The sequence below is a fragment of the Mugil cephalus genome, chromosome 9 (genome assembly GCF_022458985.1).
Source record: "Mugil cephalus isolate CIBA_MC_2020 chromosome 9, CIBA_Mcephalus_1.1, whole genome shotgun sequence".
Classification (NCBI taxonomy): Eukaryota; Metazoa; Chordata; class Actinopteri; order Mugiliformes; family Mugilidae; genus Mugil; species Mugil cephalus.
The window spans coordinates 15,444,190-15,463,470 of NC_061778.1; the positions used below are offsets into that span (position 1 = coordinate 15,444,190).

At 42.3% G+C, this 19,281-nt stretch overlaps 1 protein-coding gene and 1 non-coding gene across 2 annotated transcripts in view; both read right to left on the reverse strand.

Moving 5' to 3' along the window:
- Positions 1–2,017: 2,017 nt before the first annotated feature.
- Positions 2,018–19,281, reverse strand: part of LOC125013057 (rho guanine nucleotide exchange factor 17-like) — a 66,631-nt gene continuing 49,367 nt past the window's right edge. The window contains 22 exon segments of the mRNA XM_047593348.1: positions 2,018–5,551; positions 5,662–5,844; positions 5,937–6,032; positions 6,280–6,454; positions 6,540–6,688; positions 6,816–6,883; positions 7,070–7,156; positions 7,277–7,544; positions 7,633–7,752; positions 7,841–7,956; positions 9,200–9,303; positions 9,389–9,472; positions 9,580–9,653; positions 9,862–10,069; positions 10,200–10,318; positions 10,679–10,764; positions 10,986–11,095; positions 11,767–11,817; positions 11,941–12,117; positions 12,207–12,299; positions 13,192–13,308; positions 17,141–17,323. Of these exon segments, the coding sequence (XP_047449304.1) occupies positions 5,343–5,551; positions 5,662–5,844; positions 5,937–6,032; positions 6,280–6,454; positions 6,540–6,688; positions 6,816–6,883; positions 7,070–7,156; positions 7,277–7,544; positions 7,633–7,752; positions 7,841–7,956; positions 9,200–9,303; positions 9,389–9,472; positions 9,580–9,653; positions 9,862–10,069; positions 10,200–10,318; positions 10,679–10,764; positions 10,986–11,095; positions 11,767–11,817; positions 11,941–12,117; positions 12,207–12,299; positions 13,192–13,308; positions 17,141–17,323 (2,877 nt within the window). The 3' untranslated portion in view covers positions 2,018–5,342.
- On the reverse strand, positions 14,771–14,843 carry trnam-cau. Its single transcript has one exon. It is a non-coding gene; the product is annotated as a tRNA-Met (tRNA).

Genomic DNA, 19,281 nt, shown 5'->3' on the forward strand with positions numbered 1-19,281 from the left:
CAGAACATTGCATTGTCATAAGATGATCAATGTTACTTACTTCAGGAGTTTTAATGTTGTGAAATGAGGGAAATACACTATTTGATCAAAGTCAAGAAACGGAAAACTATATCTAATTTTATCAGAATTCACTGTATATGGACAGGGACATTTTTATGGTCACTGACCTTCAGAGAAGGCCTTTAGAACGGAACAACTGGCCGAGGAGTACATACCATGTTTGGCAAAAAAAAAAAAAAAGAGGCTTGCCTTTAACCAGACTTACTTACATTACATTATCGTGAAATCTGAATCAGTGAAGGGAGATTTCCATATTCTTCCACCCGCTGGACCAACCAGTCAGTCAATGAGTCACTATATCATTCAGTCATTCTGGTCAGACACAGATGACTCTCTGTGCTGATGCCTTTGCTGCCTCTTTCAGTCGCCACACAGATCTTCACTGTTCAGTGCATCTGAATACTGTGTGTGGATGTGGGACAAAACTTGTGCTTGTCTGTATTCACGGGTGACATTTGTGTTTCCCCTGAATGGCTCGCATTCACTTATACTCTGTACACACGATACCCTATCATATCACAATACACTTCATTGTAGGTCAGTGGGTTAAAGAAAAATGGATAATAGGGTCACGTAGAGGCAAGATGGTAAAATCCACAGAGAGCACTTTGTGTTCTGGCCAAGGCATTGTTTGGGTTTAGTGGTTTTCATTAAACAAAGTAGGAGGAAAAGCAGCGGTGGACGAGAAATTCAAAATAAAAAATGAGCAGGAGCCCATTGAGAAAATACTCCACAACGAGCCCTGCATTCAAAACATTATTCATGAACAGTTTACAGGATACACACATAAAATGGATTCTGCAAAAGAAGAAAAAAGAACAACCCTTCACTGAAGGAATAATTTGTAGACCCCACAGCATAACATAAAAACCTAGAACATATTTGGGATTTTCTTTTCTTCGTCATTTCTGCCTTAGTCACTCCTGAGGTTTGGTTTTCTGAAAGTTAAGAGACCTCGAGGAAATGTTCTGGAGACGTTCTGAAAAGGACTTCTAAATATTATAAATGTGCTTGCGGGGGCATATTGCTTTACTTTTAGGAGAAAGTCTTTAGGAGAAGGGGAAGATTCTCTAAAGGTCACAAAAACTGTAACCTGGAGCTGACGTTTCAGTGGAAGCCGGATGTGTAGCTTAGCATTAGCTTTCTGAAGCAGCAGGTACGTTTCGTAATAGAAATGAAGTCTCAGATTGATTAAATACTATTTATATTCATTTGGTTCCTCTTCTGAACGCCTTCGGTAAGTCCTGTGAAGCACAAAGTTATCTAAAGCTTATGTATTTATTCTTTCCACTCCCATTGTAGCTATCAGCATCAGACGAAAGAAGAATTCAGAAGAAAAGGTTGAGTAAAAACCCCAGGTGAGTGTAAGGATCTAGGCATTTAAAGTGTGAGAGTGTAGCATGGTCACTTTGTCATAGCATCAATAGATTATCATCAGTGTGTAACTCACTTCTATTATTGAGGCAGCTGCAGAAGCTACTTTAAACTATTTTATGGATAGTTTTTATTCAAGGACTTCAGTTGAATGTGAGAGGTCCTAAGGTCATTAATAGAAGAGAAAAGAAGAAAAACACGCTCTAATACAGATATTTGACTTCAGTTTTCTTCTCTAATCTTTCATTGAAATTGGCTCATTGGAACATTTATTTAAGGTGAAACATGAGACATTTAGAGGGAAAACTCTGACTCAGACATGAGACAAAGAGTCTGCGTCTTCAGACAAATATTTGTACAATCAGTCCGAAGGTTGTTATATATTAAAATATTAAAATGTTATCTTAAAAGTTAAAGCTGTCAAAAACAAAACAAACAAAAAAAAACAGTGGGGTGGAAGTAAAAGTAGAAATGTTGCCAGCCATAAAATTGCAGAGAGCACTTGGGTAAGCACTCATTCACCGTTACTGGCGTCTGACTCCTGTAAAGAAATAGCTTCAAGAGAACACAAGCACAAACTGGCACCAGTGAACTGTTTTAATTACAAAGAGGAACCCACAGTGACAAAACAAGAACAGCTACATACATGAAGTTACTCTCATAGACTGTAACCATGACAACTGCAAGATGCTAACCGGAGTCAGAGACTAAAAACAGAGTTATGACGAGGCCGCAACGCAACGCAAAAAAAAAAACAACAAAAAAAAAAGAAAAACAAACGCCATGTTATTTTGTTTTGTCTTCTTCTTCTTTCCCGTGGACGTCCGTAACAAGGCAAACACCACGCCCTGCAGCTAACACAGCTAACACAGGTAAGTCTCGTCAGTCGCACGGAGGTGGGGGGGGGGGGGACAACAGAGGCCACGTTGCCTTCTACGACGGTTATAATTTAAACGTGACCGACGGCGCATGCCAAAGGGGAGGGGGGGGGGGAATACGAACAAACCTTACACAAATATATAAAAATATGCCATTAGATTCATATCAACAATTGAGGACCGTGGGTGCACTATTTACAGACAAAAAAGGCAATATGTACCAATATTTACAACAATAAAGACCTAGATCACGTACGGGCATGAGGAGGTTACGTACGGGTTGCCGGGGGTTACAGTGATGAAAGGATGAGTTTGAATATGATGGCAAAAAATAAAAAAGAATGATTACAGCATGCTTCAGTCTTTTAATCACTTTCAGGCCATATTTAAGTGTAATAGTTCAGTTTTAGTGGGTTCAAAACTAACGTGAACTGGCCCTGCTGAAAAGGTAATTCTTCAACTACCTGCACGACTAGTGAGAAGAAAAAAAAAACATTAAGGCAAAAGAAAATCTAACATTCTGAACGAGTTGAATTCAAAGCAACCGACTCCAACTACACTCGCATCCTTGAACTAAGCGGCTGAACTTCTTCTTCTTTTCTATTTTTTTTTGTTTTGGCAAAGGACACCAAGTAATCATGTTTTACACCAGAGCATGAAAACACATGGCGAACAGAGGACTCACCGTCGAGGGCCGCCAGATCTGGAGCACTAACGCACTGACTCTGCATCTGTTCCTGTACAGCCAGCATAAACATACAGCAATTTATTTTTGTTAAGGGTATCTTGGCAGCTCTTTGCACGGAGGACACATGTTGTGAATCATGCAAAAATAATGAAAAAGACACACTGCTACTTTAATGTTGCAGGACACTAAAGGAGAGTGTACTTGGGAAGAAAACCACAAAGAAGCAACTTATTTCTATATATATATGAATAGCTGAGCACTTAATGAAGGTGCACACACTTTCCCACTTACGGATGCTCGCTCGCTAGTTAGCGGCTATCGCGGTGGCAGGCTAATCCTCTTAACGGTTAGCCCCCTCTCTCGCACTGGGAGATGTGGATAGCATTTGGAAGTGGGGAAAGCTGAGGTGAAGTGCCCAGATGGCTGCTAAGGTGCAATGAGGTTTTCTAGGCTCGGAGGGATCAGAGACAATCGCTGCTTAACCCCAAAGCCTGAGGCTAACTTGTGTGTGTTTGTGTGTGTGTGTGTGCAAGGACAGGTGAACCTTCACTTCCACAGACATCTGCCGTAGCTACCAGCTGACTTTATGAGGAAAATGGCTTAACGTTTAGCCTTCTGAAGGCACGTGCAGTTGCTCAGCGTTTACCCTCCTGACATACATCTTGTGCGCTCCCTTGTCTCGCAAGCTACATGAATCCTGTTCTCCAACAACAACAACAACAACTATGGCAATAGGTTTGTGCAGTCAGGGAAGTAACGATACCTCACAGTGCTGTGTTTTCTCTAAAATAAAAGCTGGGAGAAAAAAAGGATCAAATATTATCAGATTGTAGCATTTGGCACGTGAACGTGTTCTCCGTCAGTCCGTGAGCTTAGAGTCGTGGGATTGATTTGACATTTGGGTCTGTTTGCAGTCTGGGACATCGTGCAGCGACTTCCTTTTTATTCCCTCTCTGATCTTGTCCCTCCACATGAAAGAGTCACCCAGCTGCCCTGTGCGTCGTACCGAGTGAAGCGCGTCCTTGCACCTCTAGTGCCCGTACGCCCTTACGCCCGTTCATCATCTATTCAAGCCTATTCTGTCCTCCTCGTTCTTCACTTCGAGAAAAAAAGGAAAAGAAAAAGTGAAAGCTACATCTTCTATAAATTAAGTGCTGTAAAAGAAGGCGCTAAAATCAAAACCATAAATACTGTACATTACTATCTTTATGTGCTACCGCAGCCTAAGCGTCATCTTTAAAGAGTATCCCTGTCCCTCGTGACGAAACGTTTAGAGAAAAAAAAAAATAAATCATTCATGGCAAAAGAAACGTCAAAACATGAACACACACAAGGCTTTGGCATAGTTGCGTTGAGGAGGAATGTCTCCAATGCACTTTTTTTTCCTTTCCCTCTACCAGGAGTGGGGACGCCGCTTCACGTTTTTCACAAATGTCTTCTAACTGAGCGAGTGATGGCCGTGCATTCATGTACGGGATTATATTTACTGTCTTGTTAGATACCCTTGCCACATATTGCACTTAACATTACATGATGCCACTTCAGTAGGATGAAAGGTGACGTCAGCGGTCTCACACCTATGATCAGCGATTGGGGGATTGATATGATTTCATCCCTACTGGAGCCGGAAAGATCTGATCTCAGATCTGGTTTAAGGCGGAATATAACACTTATCTGTCTGATAAATTACTCCAATAACCGTGGACTCTAGCCGAAAAACACCCGTCATTCACAAAACACCTCAAACTACAATCTGTTGGTAGGTTTCTCATAGTTGCCGCTCATAAATATTCATACGTTTTGTCAAGATATATACCTCCGATCATCCTTTTTCTTTTTTTTTTCTTCTGAAGATGAAGCGACAATGGAGTAAAGTGTCCAAACAACTCAAGAGTTTCAAAGGACAAGCACATGCTTAAGGTTCACTTTAAACGTCCTCTTCCATTTTCCTGTGCAACGACACTCTCGCAGAAAAGTCCACAGCAGTCTGAAGACACGCCTCGAAGTTGAATTTTCCCCTTCGCTGTCTTCTTTTTTTTTCAGTCAAGACTTGTGTTTAAAGACTTTTAGTAATTATTAATTTATTTTTTTTAAACCGCAGATGACGGCAAATGAAATACACACCCACAGACAAGCACGGCATCAGAAACGCTGACACAGGAAAACAGGGTCGTACTCAGCAGTAGGTCCGAGGAGGGAGCCGACAGCCACTTTATGCACATAGAGACCGGTGGACCGAGCAGAAAACCGAAACGACGACACCGAAAAAGTGAGGAGTCCGGCGGGGTTAGGGGGGATCTTATGCGCCGGTCTCAGTTTCTAGACGGGTTTTGGGGCGAGCCTCAGACCCTCCAAAGCAAAAGGTGGTTGGTGCTGTCGTCCCGTCCAACCGTCTCACTGCTACTGGTCAGCCTGAAGTCCTCGTAGCCATCGCCGCCGGAAATGACGAGGTGGTTGGTTTTTGGAGGGATGTGGGCGGAAGCTCTGCGGCGCGCCGAGTCGTGCCTTTGGAGGCTTCCTTCAACTGTGCTGCTGCTCTGGGACTGGTTACCTAGAAGACAGAAACGAGGGGTTGGAGTTCAGATTGAAAGTACTTGTCTTATATTTCTGTGGTGCAAACATATATAAAGCTTTAGCCGCCTGACACGCGTGAAATCAAACCTGTAGAGTCCGTTGATGTGGGAGGGAAGTTCATGTCAAACCCTTCTGGTAGTTCGATCGATGTCAGGAACCGAACGTGGCCCGTGTGTCCGTGAGCCGAGCCCATCGGCACCAGGGGGGATTTCAGCGTCCCGGCCACGGTTCCTGAGCTCACTGCTGGGATCGCCAGCGTCAGGACGACTCCTGCATCACAATCAGCTCACAATAAGATTTCCTTCGAGGCACTTTTTTGAAACAAAATGGCAAATTCAGTTGATGCACTTATTTTTTCTTACCTGCGCTGGTGCCGATCCACAGCAGATCCTTACAGGCCAGCAGGGCTGTGATCCTCAGACAGGCAGCCTTGTGCTGTCGGATGATCGCATCAGCGCCTGAGCAGAAAAAGAGAAGACGTTTAAATTTGACGTAAAACGGAGAAATATCGAAAAGGAAAACGAGCGCATGAAGCTGTTCGGACATCTGGAACTGAACTAACGCAGTTGCTTCATCCAGGAATATGTTTTAAATTAGTTCTCAGCTTTACAAGCGCACATATACAGCATAATGAGTACGTCTGCGTATTTATTACGTGCCTGTAAACCCCGTGCGTGCGCTTTCATATTCCCCGTGCGTGCTTACCTGCAAGCATCTTGTGCACAGCCGGAGCCACGTCCACCTCCGTCAGGCTCTCCCAGGTCTGAGCGTGGTACAGTTTGACCTGAGCACTGCCCTGCAACGCCAGCCACACGCCCTGACCGTACGCCACCATGCACGTCACGCACCGGCTGCTGTCTGTGCCCACCTGGAACCAGTGCTGGAGGGAAGGGAGAGAGCGTCAGCGCCCCTGCTCCGTGGTCCCGTCTATTAATCTGCTCTAGCCGCCGACGCAGGCCACTCACCTCTTGTGCCAGGGTAGTCGTGTTGATGATCAGGACCCTGTTCTGGGATCCACACCAGAGCTTCCCCCCCACTGGAACCATTTTAGTGACAGGATTAGTGGGTGAACCCAGGACTAACGTCTGAGAAGACTGAGGGTCCCAGAAACTACCTGCGGATTGAGAGAGACGTCAGTGGAGATTAAAGAAAACAGTGAAAGGGACAGAAAAAGTGGACAAAACTAAATAAAAACAGTTTTTATATTAAAGTTTAAAGTGTATGTGTACAGTTCAGCTTACCTGCTTCTCTCTGATACACAATCACCTCTCCGTTTGCCAAGGACACAAACACTTTGTTGTCCAAATACCTATAGAAGGTAAAAAAGAAGATGTGAAAAAGCAGATTTTAAATCAAACCATTGACTAATTTACTAGTCTCTTATTATACCTTTTTTTACCCATTATAATTCCCTGTCATGCCTGTGTTTTAAACTGTGTGATGATAATAATAAAAATCCTTGTGGATTTAAAGATACAAGAGTCTGGACACTCACAGGATGCAGAGGATGGAGGCCGAGTGTTGCATCTTCATGCTGTTCTTGCGATTGCGGATGTTGTCCGAGGACTGGTACACATGGATGCTGACAGGAACAGAGGCATTATTGTAAGTTTGGACACTGGCATGCTACAAGCCACAAGCACAGACAAAAAGGTAAACATTAAAAAGTGTAGTTTTTGACATGTGCTGTAATATCACACACCATCCATCCTCCGTGCCCAGCCACACGGAGCTCTGATAGGCCTCCGGGTCGATGCTGAGCAGATCCTCCAGGCTCGCCCTGGTGAAAGACCCCCGAGAGGATCGGCGCATGGCGCGCCCGTCCATGGGGCTCTCTGCGTTAGCCCGGCTTCCTCCGCCGACCCCCAACATCCCCTGAGCTCCGTAGGAGCTCGCCACGGGGAACTCCTGCTCTTCCTCGCTGCTGGTGGTCTCCGTGGCCATGTCCTTGGAGCCCGGACCCTCGTCGTCTTTAGGGGGGAAGGTGAAAGAGAGCGTGAGGGGACAGTAAATCCAGCGTAAAAGCGTGCGTTATCCGTGACAGACTTCTTCACTCACTGCCGTAGCTGGATGATATGGTGGAGTGACTGGCCTGACTCTGCAGAGTGGAAGAGGGACTGGGTGAATCTTCGTCATCGGTGTCATCGCTGTCAAATGGAACAAGCTCGGCCCCCGGTCCTGGAAGCAACGACTCAAACGGTTTAGCCGGCAAACATTTAACTGAAAATTAGACCACATGCCAGGAAAGTTAAAGCGGCAAACTGACCTGTAGGCTGCTCCGTCAGCTCTAGAGTTGTTTGAGAGATAGATATGTGGAGCTGCTGCTGACCGTGACCCGCTGCTCCGGAGGTGATGGCGACGGCCGGCTCTGACCCACGCTCCCTGAGAGGTCATCAGTGATTGGTTAACCAGAGCACGACACAGATGCCAGATCTACTGCATGTTTATAGGAAATGATACTTGAACTCCAAACGTTGGAACTTCTGCAGTTCAGAAAGTCAACTTGTATTTCACAAACCATTCACACGTAACCTTGTGCACCTTTTAGGAAGGTTCATGAAGAAAAAGAGATGATTTAATAACACACCTTGGCTTATCACAGAATGATAAGATGGAGGATAGTCATAATCAGAAATAAGAAGAGAAATGTGATGTGACAAATGATTAAGAAATATAATTTATAAGCCATTTAAAACACCACAACTAGTATTAAATGTAAGTGTAAGCGTGAATTCATTTGTAAAATGTATGACATTTAAGATAAAAGGTAAGGTTGTCACTGTGGCAGAGCAACAACGACACTGGAGGAGAAGCTCCACTCCAACAAATCACAAGAATGACACAACAACTGACAACAATCAGTGCAGAAATCAATGAGCAAATATTAAAACGTGAATGGTTCAAGCAAAGAATACTTAGAATCTAAAAAATAAACGATAAATGTTGCACCATGACGAGAAGAGGAAGTATTAGCAGCATTAGATGAAGTTAGTCTTGTGTAAGACTAACTGTAATCGACTAGTTGTGTAAGTGCAATCGTTGAAGCTGATATTGCATGTATGTGGTTTTAAATAATGAACTCATGCCAGTTTATTTCCATTCTCGTTTAACTGCCTAATTTATTTTTTAAAATCTTAAATGCATCTCTCTCTCTATTATTGCCTTTCTTTCTATGTATTTATTCTTTTATTTAGTTGTTTATGGCAGTATTTGTCATCATAGAAAAAGCAAATGTGTATTTTACAATTTAAATTTAATAATTCTAAGCGGTGGGTCATTAGCATCGTTTACCATCACAAAGGAAATGTTTTTCTTTCCTACACACTATTAAAGAGTCTACTCTACTGTTTGTGAATTGACTTAGATTTTTATGAACAGGAAGAAGCTCATTGCCAAGAAGAACACTTAATCTCAAATTACTGCTGCGCATTGACTTCTGAAACAGTCAGATCCTGTTTCCAGTCTAATAAGCATTTAATATTTAAATTGTTTCTAAATCACTTTGAAATGCTAAGTAGCGCCTGGGACGGTGTGTGAGTTACAGCTGGAGCTTGAATTAAAGATGCCACGAATAACTCAGACCTTTGATAAGTTTAAACGTGGGTTTAAATTAGTGAACACTGACCTTCCCTTCAGTCCTGGTACGGCAGCGATACATATGATCCTGGCTGAGCAGACAGCGATGCAGGCCTCCACTGTGGGCTCATCCTTGATGTTCAGCAGACAAACCTGGAGAGAAAACACCAACGTCTCATGAGTCAAACTGCCTGCAACCCTTTATGGTTTCATGAGTAATCTTTAAGTATTATCTGACCTGTCCGACGTATCCGTCACTGTTACACACCCACACTTCACAGCCGCTGTCGGGACAGCTGTGGCTGGGAGACGCACACGAAAACTGGAGGCAAACAACGACACAAAAGAGTGAAGATGGAGCAGTGGTCTGGGTGTGACGTCTAAAAAGGCTTCACACATACTTATGTGGATATTTGCTGTTGCCCTCACCTGCATTCCACTGCGTGTCTTCATAATGGGAATAGCCTTCAGGAACTCCGGGTCCCACTGGTCCTTATTCATGGCTAGACACACAACAGACAAATGAGGTTCAAATTAAGACTAAAAAAGGGACTGAATTAAACGCATAATTAATTCAACACATTTTTGTGAGAAACAAGAAGAAAGAAGTGCAGTTTAGGATGTTAAAATATATTAAATATCATCCCTATCCTTCAAAGCAAGTCTTCTGCCCTCAGGAAATAACACTCATTAAGAAGCTTCTTCACTGACCTAACTTCTTCTTGGCATCCTCGAAGGCTTGTTCGAAGCCGGAGCGAGCGTCGGGAGAGGAGAACTCAAAGATGAAGCTGCTCTCGGCGGAGGCCGTGGTGAACTCCAGCTTTGTTGGCAGGAAGGTCATACTGAAGGCCAGGGACTGTTTGTCAGACAGCTCCCTGTGCACTGACGCCATCAGGTCCTTAATGACCTCATCCAGGGACTGAGGGAAACAGAAAAAATGTTCTTACAAATATTGCCTTTAGTTGCATTTTCATTTAAAGACAAACTGCAAAGCCACAAACAAAGAAAAGAGAGGTAGGAAAGAAGAGAACAATGCTGGTCAACGGTACCTGGTGTGGGAAGCTGAGGGTCTCAGACAGTTTGCTGATCTGCCCCAGGGTGCTGAGATCCTCATCTAAACGGCCTATCGTCTTCTGGATGCTCTCCTTGTTTGTGGTCTGAGCGGAGCCTGTGGCCGGGAGAGGAATAAACAGTCAGATGACCACACCCAAAAAAATAAATAAATAAAGATCTACTTTGAAATGTCGAGTGAAGGATTCAAAATCTTAAAACTGAGAGCAACGCATTAATAAATAATTAATATTCAGACTAATTGAAGAGCAGGCTGCGTGGTGTGCTGATGAAGCAGATCTGAGGATACAGGAAGATAAAAAAAATATGTGTAGTTCTTATTTATTAATTGCAGTGTGCAAAAAGCTCCTTTTTTTCCTAGGAGGACAATTCCGATACTTCACACTACACTACTAAGGACATGGTGCAGTGGACAGAGGACTGATTCAGGAATATTTTAGATTATGATCAGTCTTACTTTTCACCACTTCCACGTCCTCCAGAGGAAGTTTCCACAGGAACTTGTATTTACTGGAAGTATCAATCACACTCGCAGCGGAGTATCTGTGGAAAGAAAAGACAGAGATTATATAAATTAAAAAAAGGAAAGGAAAGTGTAACTTAAGAAGTAAAACTTAAATGAGGTCAACATTATCTGCACGTCTGTTGTTCACCACCAGGAGGCGGTGTGGTTTAGAAATCACAATAGTCAGTGTGTGTGTGTGTGTGTGTGTGTGTGTGTGTGTGTGTGTGTGTGTGTGTGTGTGTGTGTGTGTGTTACATACAGACTCATGGAGCTGCGCCTTAATGAGCCAGACTTCCTCTTGAGAGTGGTGCAGATGATCAGATCACTGAAGAGGAAGAGTGAACGGTCCTTCTTTCCGCCCACTGACTTCTACAGAGAGAGAACGGAAGGATCGTTGGGTCAAAAGTTTTACTACAGTATTAGCAAAAGGCTGAACTTTGTCACTGATGTGAAAAGATAGATTGTGGTACTTTTTTGGTTGTAACCTCCTGAGACCCTGTGTCCTCATATGGGGACATTATGTTTTAGGTTTGTGGCAGCTTACTGTGCTTCATTTAAACTTTTATCTTCAAAGCTACATACCAGTTGGTGTAAAAACATGACAGCGGGCTCATTCATTCATTCTACAGACAAGGTACAAAACCTCATCAAATTTTGATAAAAAATAAACATTTGTTTTTTTATGCTTATTAACTTTTCTAGTTTAACCTGACACACAACTGTAACAAATTCTATCAATAGTAAAGGAGCTTTAACTCTGCTAATTAGCAAATACTCAACTGAGGATGTTGGGATTTCATTATTTTCAATTCTGTCTTTGCACAATGTTCATTTTTGTTACGTATTGGTGACTTTATTATAATATTGAGTGAAATACACACATGTGAGGACATGTTTCTTTTCCAAAAACTACTTCCTGTTCAAACCTGATGCTTATTTTTTTTATGCTTCATAGCATCCAAACCAAAGCTCAGGTCTTGGGAGGTTAATCGCTTGCCGTATACTTATAAACCACGAGGACTTCAGAGGACATTTCTTACCGCCTCCATGACCATTTCCTGTCTCAAGAACTTCCTCTGGGGGTTCAGGATCTGACACAAACACACATTTAGAGAGAGGTGAACACGCCGTAGACAAAACTTTGAGTCGACATACGATCAAAACAAAGCCAGAAAGTTATTAAGCTACGTTTAATTTAACAGAAATAATCTCACATGTTCGACTCCCTCTATGTGCGCCTCAATCTCCTGGATCACCCTGGCCTCCCTCTCCGCCTCCTCAGCAGAGCGACGTCCCTTATTGATCTTCTCCGCCAGACGCTTGATGTCACGCTGGGCGTCCAGCAGGAACGAGTAGTCCGGGTGATCCTCTGGAGTGTGCTTCAGCAAGTCCTGCACAAATCAATGCACCTACTTTTAAGAGCGCGTCTTGCCGGTAAACACAGAAGAACTCTAGTTTGTTAAATTCCACAATGAGTCACCTTAACCAGCAGCTCGTATCGAGGAATCCTCTGCACAGGTTTAATCATCAGGTCGCCCAGAGCCTGCTTCTCCTTGTTCTCACGCATGTTTTGCTGTCGGATCGAAGGAGAAATGTTTAAGCACGGTCATCGGGTGAGTGCTGCACTTCACGTCTCCACCACAAGATGGCGAAGCGGTTCCACAGCGAAAGCCTCGACAGGATTTTTGAGGTTCCTGATTACATTTCCATTTTCAGAATGTCCTGCCCATTCATTTCTAGCAGCACGCCACAGCATCAGAGCGTGGCCTACCAAACTGGACTTGACATTTTGATAACGTACATCTAATTATCCGGTTAAACTGCTTTGAATAGAAGGTTTGCAGAACATTTCAAAGGCAGAATCTGCGTCCTCATAATTCCAAAAACCAACATGACATAAAATTGAATATTGGCCAACAACCTGAACACACTTTAGATCGTCCAAATGCACCACAAATTCAATAATGTAAGATTAAGTTATGAGAAGCAAAACACCATTTCAGGGCAGCTATTGCCGAGGTTTCAGCCTCTATACGTCAAAACATTTTTTAGTGGCATGTAGATATATTCAGTTTCAGCAATTGCAGGGTAAGAAAAATCAATCATTTCTCTCTAAAAGAAAATTAAATTTACTTCATGTGGTTGTAATGCACTGGAGACCGCTTAAGTTGTAGTTTACGTTCATGTCTGTCACGTCTCTAGTTTTTGCAGATCATTATGATGTCAAAGTGGGATTGACCTTTTAGACACAAAACGTCAACACTTCACCCTGTTGGACGTAATTAGAGCAAGATTTGCTGAGCTGTGGTCAAAAATCTTGAGGTAATTCACAAACCTAACACTGAGCGTCCTAGAGGAAGGGGTCCCGGGTTGTAAAATCGGTTTAAGAACGAAAAAGAGTTTCCAGAACAGAACAAGATACGTAAAATAAAAGCAGACGACCCGTGACTCCTTCCAACACTCACCTCCAGGAACTTGTGGAACGCTGGCTTGGCCTCCTTGGCGATCCTCACGGCATCTTTGGCGTTGAGAAAGTTGTCAATGTAGGCCGAGTACATGTTAGCAAGAGCCTCCTTGGAGAACTGGAGAAAAAGAAGAAAACGTTTAAAAGTTTGAAGAAGAGAAAGAACAAACGGAACAATGTTGATAGTCTTGTGTGCAGTCTAAGCTTTAAACTCTAAGCCTGAGGCTAAAATGAAGGCATTTAGCGTGAGACAACTTCTTTAAGTTTGAGCAAATAAAGCAGAATCAGTTCAGGAATAGCCGATTGACAGATGATGTGGTAATGGATTCAGTTATGTGTGTATATATGTATATATATATATATATAAATATATATATATATACATATAACAAGATAATCTGTCAATCAACTTCTTTTCAATTAAATCTTCCAAAAGAAGCACAAACAAATCAGATGAGGTTCTTTATTTTCTTTTTGTAGAACAAACACATTATTAATGAATACAAATGCAACAAATGTATTAAATAATTGTTTCCACTTTTTTTCATCCTCTCTCTCGAACGCGCACGTGAACTCACTGACTCAGGTGAGTCACCCTGACCCGCTTCCTTCTCGCAAATGGCAGAGAACAGTCCGAGCCACAAACAAAGATAGACAAAATACACAAGGTGGCGTCTTATTTAACATCACTCTGGCCTTCGGTTAAATGAGACGATCCTCTTCTTCTGTTGTCGTGTTCTTCCCGTCCGTCCCCTCTGTGTCCTCTTCTGAATCTGTTCTGTCTCTTCTCAGTCTTTGAGGACTGAGGAATTTTCCCCTAATGTTCCTTCTCCACCAGATTTATCTAAATACATTCAGACTCTTTTAAACTATAATAAGATGGTGGTCCAATCTTCAAAGTGTGGGATTGTTTTATGATTTATTTTTTAACCTAATGGTGCATGTCCTCTTTTTGAAACTTAATATAACTTTATGCCCACATATTGTTTTTATACAAAGATTTGTTGTTGATTATGCTTGTATGTATGGTTTTATTTAGTAGTATTTAGTCTGTTCGTTCTTCACTGGTGTTAGTTGACTGGGGCCGCTCTTAGTTCCAGGATTTTACGGGTCGCCACAGCGAACTTTGAACCTTCAGTGGCTTTCTAAATGTTGCTGAATGGTTGCGCAAACACCTGACAACAATAGACACAGAAGCCCGGGCACTCCGTCGTCGGACGCTTCATTGTCTGATTCCCGACAAAGGCCATCTGTTAAACGTCAGTGCTTCTCCAAAAGTGGGCTACATGCTGACTTTTAAAATGCTCTCATGGTCTGAAAAGGAGACTTGACGACACGAGCGGCATGAAACTAAAACAATCCATCACAGCTGGCACTGCAACTTAGTCCGAGTGACAACTCAAGGTTGTAAGTGTAGACATTATAAACAAATTTAGTTTGACACCTCTGACATAAAGTATCCATATGTAAGACACAATTCAAGACATCTCCTTTTGTTGTGGCATTCGGGACCTTGAGCGCTCAGGATCCGCTAACGCTGCTAAGAAACGCTTCATAACTCAAACAGACGACAAAATATCTGCCCCGTGTGAGGCTCGAACTCACGACCTTCAGATTATGAGACTGACGCGCTGCCTACTGCGCCAACGAGGCCTGAAGCAACCACACTCAGCTGCAGCGTTAAGAGCTGCAGTGGGCGTGAGTACAGCGTCGAGTGGGGGAGGGAGGATCAGTCAGAGCGGCGCGAGGAATCTGCAGCAGCTGCAAATGAACAGGAAGAAAGACCCCACTGCTCTCACATTTTTGCTAGCAGCTATTTCAGATTGCATTCTGCTGCTTTCCATCTTTAAAACCCACGCAGGGCAAGAACTATCAGCAGCTGCAATTCTGTATCAGTTCAAACTGCTCCGTCCACTCTCTAATTCAGTTTGTGGTTTCCTGAATTGATTCTGCGAGTGTGTTGTGAAACATTAAAGCCAATAGGTGCCATGATAAATTTAAAAAACAAAGCCTGTGTAAGTCACACAACAATGTGACCCGCTGAGGAAGCTGACGTCGGTCCGAGCCCCGTCCATAATGAATTTCTGCCTGTGTGTTTGTTCAGTGTCTGAGAGAAATCCGCTGGCCTGAATAGAAGTCCTGTGCACGTTCATTCTCGAAGACTAAAACCTGACATTTAACACTGACGCTTCGGAGCACTGGCGAGAGCCACTCCCGGGGTCATGGGAAATTTTAAAAAAGGGGGAACCGAGCGGTCCAAGGAAAAACAAAAATATTAAACTGGTGTTGCCAACTATAGACCATCCCTCAGTAAAACAGCTTCCTCTTCAACATGCCCAGCTTTTATTTCCATGCTTTTATTTAGCCAAGGTCGGGTCCACAGGAAAATATTGTTCATGTCTGCTGAAAAATCTAATTAAAAAATAATTTTGCGGAATGACGTGCACACAATTATAAATGGAGTTGCAAATGAATTAATAATAATACAAATAATTAGTTAAGTCAACCTTCGCAGCATTTACTGGCATTAAAAAAAACACTTTTTTCAAAAGTCCATAATTAAATTGTATTTTAACACAGTTAGGACCTTTTAAACACTATGAATGGACAAGTTTTTTTGTTTTTTTTTTTACATTTTGCTGCAGCATGGAAGAGGAAGTGTGATTTTATGTGTATCTGGATTCCCATTCATCATCAGTTTATCGAGTTTAGACTGAATCTAATGCTTCTAACTCAAAGTTACAGTGCCTTTTTCAAAAAGCATGGACCTATTGTGTTCAAGACAGAGGCTGCCGAGTTAGAAATAAAGGGATTACTGCTAGCTGGCAGAGGTTAACTATCTCACACTGTCAGGCTACATTCTACAGGCAGAAGCTAACCATGCTAACATGTGCACAACAAATTCCTACAATACAAAGAAGACATGAGCACATGAAAGATACTGGGCCTTTTTGCACAGATAATTACGAAGTTTTCTTTAACAATTTTAAGTTATTTTTGGCTCGACTTAGAAGTAAAAATGAAAATGACTCCCCAGCATTTTAAACAAAGAACGAACATTTATATTTTATATGAATCCTTTATATTTGATTATTAAAGTATTAAAAGCAAGATCTTTACCAAGAGGGACATACTGCTGCAGAAATTGCTCAACTTTTGTCCAATGACAAAGACTATTCTTACCCTTCATTCATACACAATTTTCTCTTTCTTTCTCTCTAGATGCCAAAATATCCAGAACGTTTAATCCCAGGAACCTTTTTCAAGAATCTAAAGAGCTGCTAGAATTAGGTACATTATGGCTATGGACTATTAAAAAAAAGCAATGGCTTTTTTTTTGCAACGACAATGGCTTTTTTCTGTTTAACGTTCAGCTACATGAACCACTTGGCACAAACCAGCAGGTGGCGGTAATTTACAAGACTGTACAACAACAATAAAGCCACATATAAATCTTCAACTGGAGCAGTAGTAGCAGAACAATTCAAAACTGCTAAAATGCAAGGATTAATGGAAGCAAAATGGATTTAACAAGCTATTGCAGAGAATTTAAACTTTCTTTTAAAGCTTCCCCGTGAGCAGGGTTCACAATCCCTATCGGCCAATCAGGTTGCAGCCGTATTTAAATGTTTAGAACTCTTTGAAACTCCTTTCCTCTGCAGCCAGATGTCATTTTAGTGTGAAGCTGCTGCAACCCACTACCATCCACTTCAGACACTATCCTAAGCACAATGTCAACATCCAGAATCTGATGAGGTCACAAGGGAGCTAATCATCACATAGCTCCTTGATTGGGCACATGGCATGAAAACATTTTTGTTGGCTCAGTCTTTCTTGAACAAAACTGAGATGAAGAAGAAGCTACTAAATGACCTTGAATATTAACATTTATTGCTTGTTACAGCAACTAATCCTACTCGCTGTCAGTTTACCACAAAGTCTCCACTTACCGATTGGATGAGGATGTGTCCAATGGTCTGCCTGTCGTGCCATTGGCTGACGCAGCCGGAGACCTGATCCAGGAAGTGCTCGTGGTGCTCCAGGATCTCTGGGATCTGATAGAACATCTCGTCCACCAGCAGAGGGTCAACTATGGAGCCGCCGTCCGGCTGTTTGAGAGGACGCATGTAGCCCTGAGAGGACAGAGATATCAGTTAGGGCCCGAGCATTACAAATCCATCAGACATACATGCAATAAGATAAAAATGTCGGGAAATTACTCGAATGACGTCACCAACGGAGACAATAGGAATTTAAACCATCATTTAGAGAATCTCAATGCCACAGTAGGTCGTGTTTCCACATATCCTGGTTCTTACATGTCGTGACTGTGTCCTCAGTTACTGATATATGTGTGTTTATTTGTAAGAAGGACACGGAAGGAGGAGGGGGAGTGTTTTCTGAGAAAAGAGGAAAGGGGAAAGTTTTCCTTTTCTCCTTCACGGCTCCTCCTGCACGACAGGCCGACTGAAATGTTACTATTATTAGAAAATGCCTTTAAATGCTGCCAATTTTGCCAGTTTCGCAAGAATTCAAAATGACTTACACAGAATCACGCACGCACATTCTTGTGTCGTACATACACACCAGTGATAGACAAGCAATGACGATTACTCATTAGTGTGCAGTACATGTGAGTCATGGCAGCAAACTGCGTTAGCACTGGAAGTGAAGCTCTCCAAATTTAACTGCTGCTCATTTTCTGGATGCATACAGAAGAAACGATTGCTCATACTGATGAAATAACATGGCCGCAGAATTCGACTGTGGTAGTCGAGGTCTAGTTTAATCATTAAGTCCAGCGGATTGCAATCCACGGTTTAGACCCCTGCAAAGGGTCACCAGCTAAATCTGAGGAGCCTGGAGATGATTAATGTGAAAAGAAATGAGGTGCACTGACTTCTCTTTTCTCTGAGAATCGTATGAAGTGGAGGTTGATTTGACCTCTCTGGTCATGACACATTTTTGAAACTGTGACAGAAGTGAGGTTCGTTGGTGCCGGTACAACTGGAGGCTGGCTCAGAGCCCCAAACACTCGGTGATTACAATTCAAGAAATACTTGATCTCTAACATGTTTGTATCGTCTTCATGTTTTAGGACGTTGAAGGCGTATCGAATAAACTGCTCACTGAAGTAGGTCTAGCTCCTTTCTTCTCCACCACTGAAAAGGCCAAGCATTGTTGGTTTAAATGAAACTGGATATAAGATGTGATTATTCTCCTGTTAAAAATATGAAAAAATGGGATTTCCACACCTCCACAACTGTCCCATTTTCTGACATCAACATCTCAGGAGGACAAGTTCTTTCACATTTCAAGGATGGATGAAAGCTGCTGTGACTTTACAAAGTATTTTTCTATCAAACAATTATATGATGATGTTTGTCAAGTACCAACTTTATGTCAGTGTAACATGCGTGTGTCAGATTAAGGCAGGTGTTGTTGAACACTGAATTTCTTGAACGCTCACTTGGACTAAAAGACGCATAAATTATGAACTGATGATATTTTAACATGTAAAAATTCAAAGGTCAGATTCACTGTCATCATGTTCTGGAAAAACACTTCTCAGTATACATGTCATACGAGTCTAAACAGAATTGCCCCCTGCGGGATGAATCAAGTTTTCTGACTCAGAAACAAACACTGAAGTAACCTGCACCCTGACTCGTCAGCGGAGGCAAACAGCAGCAAGATAATTCTAGTTTTTCTCTGTTCTTAAAACACAGATGATTGCTGTGCTTGTTATCCGCCTCTGCTTTTTATCCGTGACATTGTAAAGTAATTTTCCCCTTTTTGGGTCAACAAACATTTTCATTCCCTAAGGTTCATTATACAATGTCTCACATACCGTATCAGTATGTTGGGCTACTGTTACACGTTCAGCCATGATTATTCCTGGGAAATAGTTTTTTGAACAGATGTTATTTGGTTGTGCTTATTCAAATTTTGTCTTAATCTCTAAATTAATATAATACATAGTAGTAGCAGTATTAAATTGCATACAACTTGTAGAGTATTTTATCCACATTAGCTTCAGTTAAATGATGGATAGTGGCTAAATTCAGACAATGCAGAAAAATCAAGAACT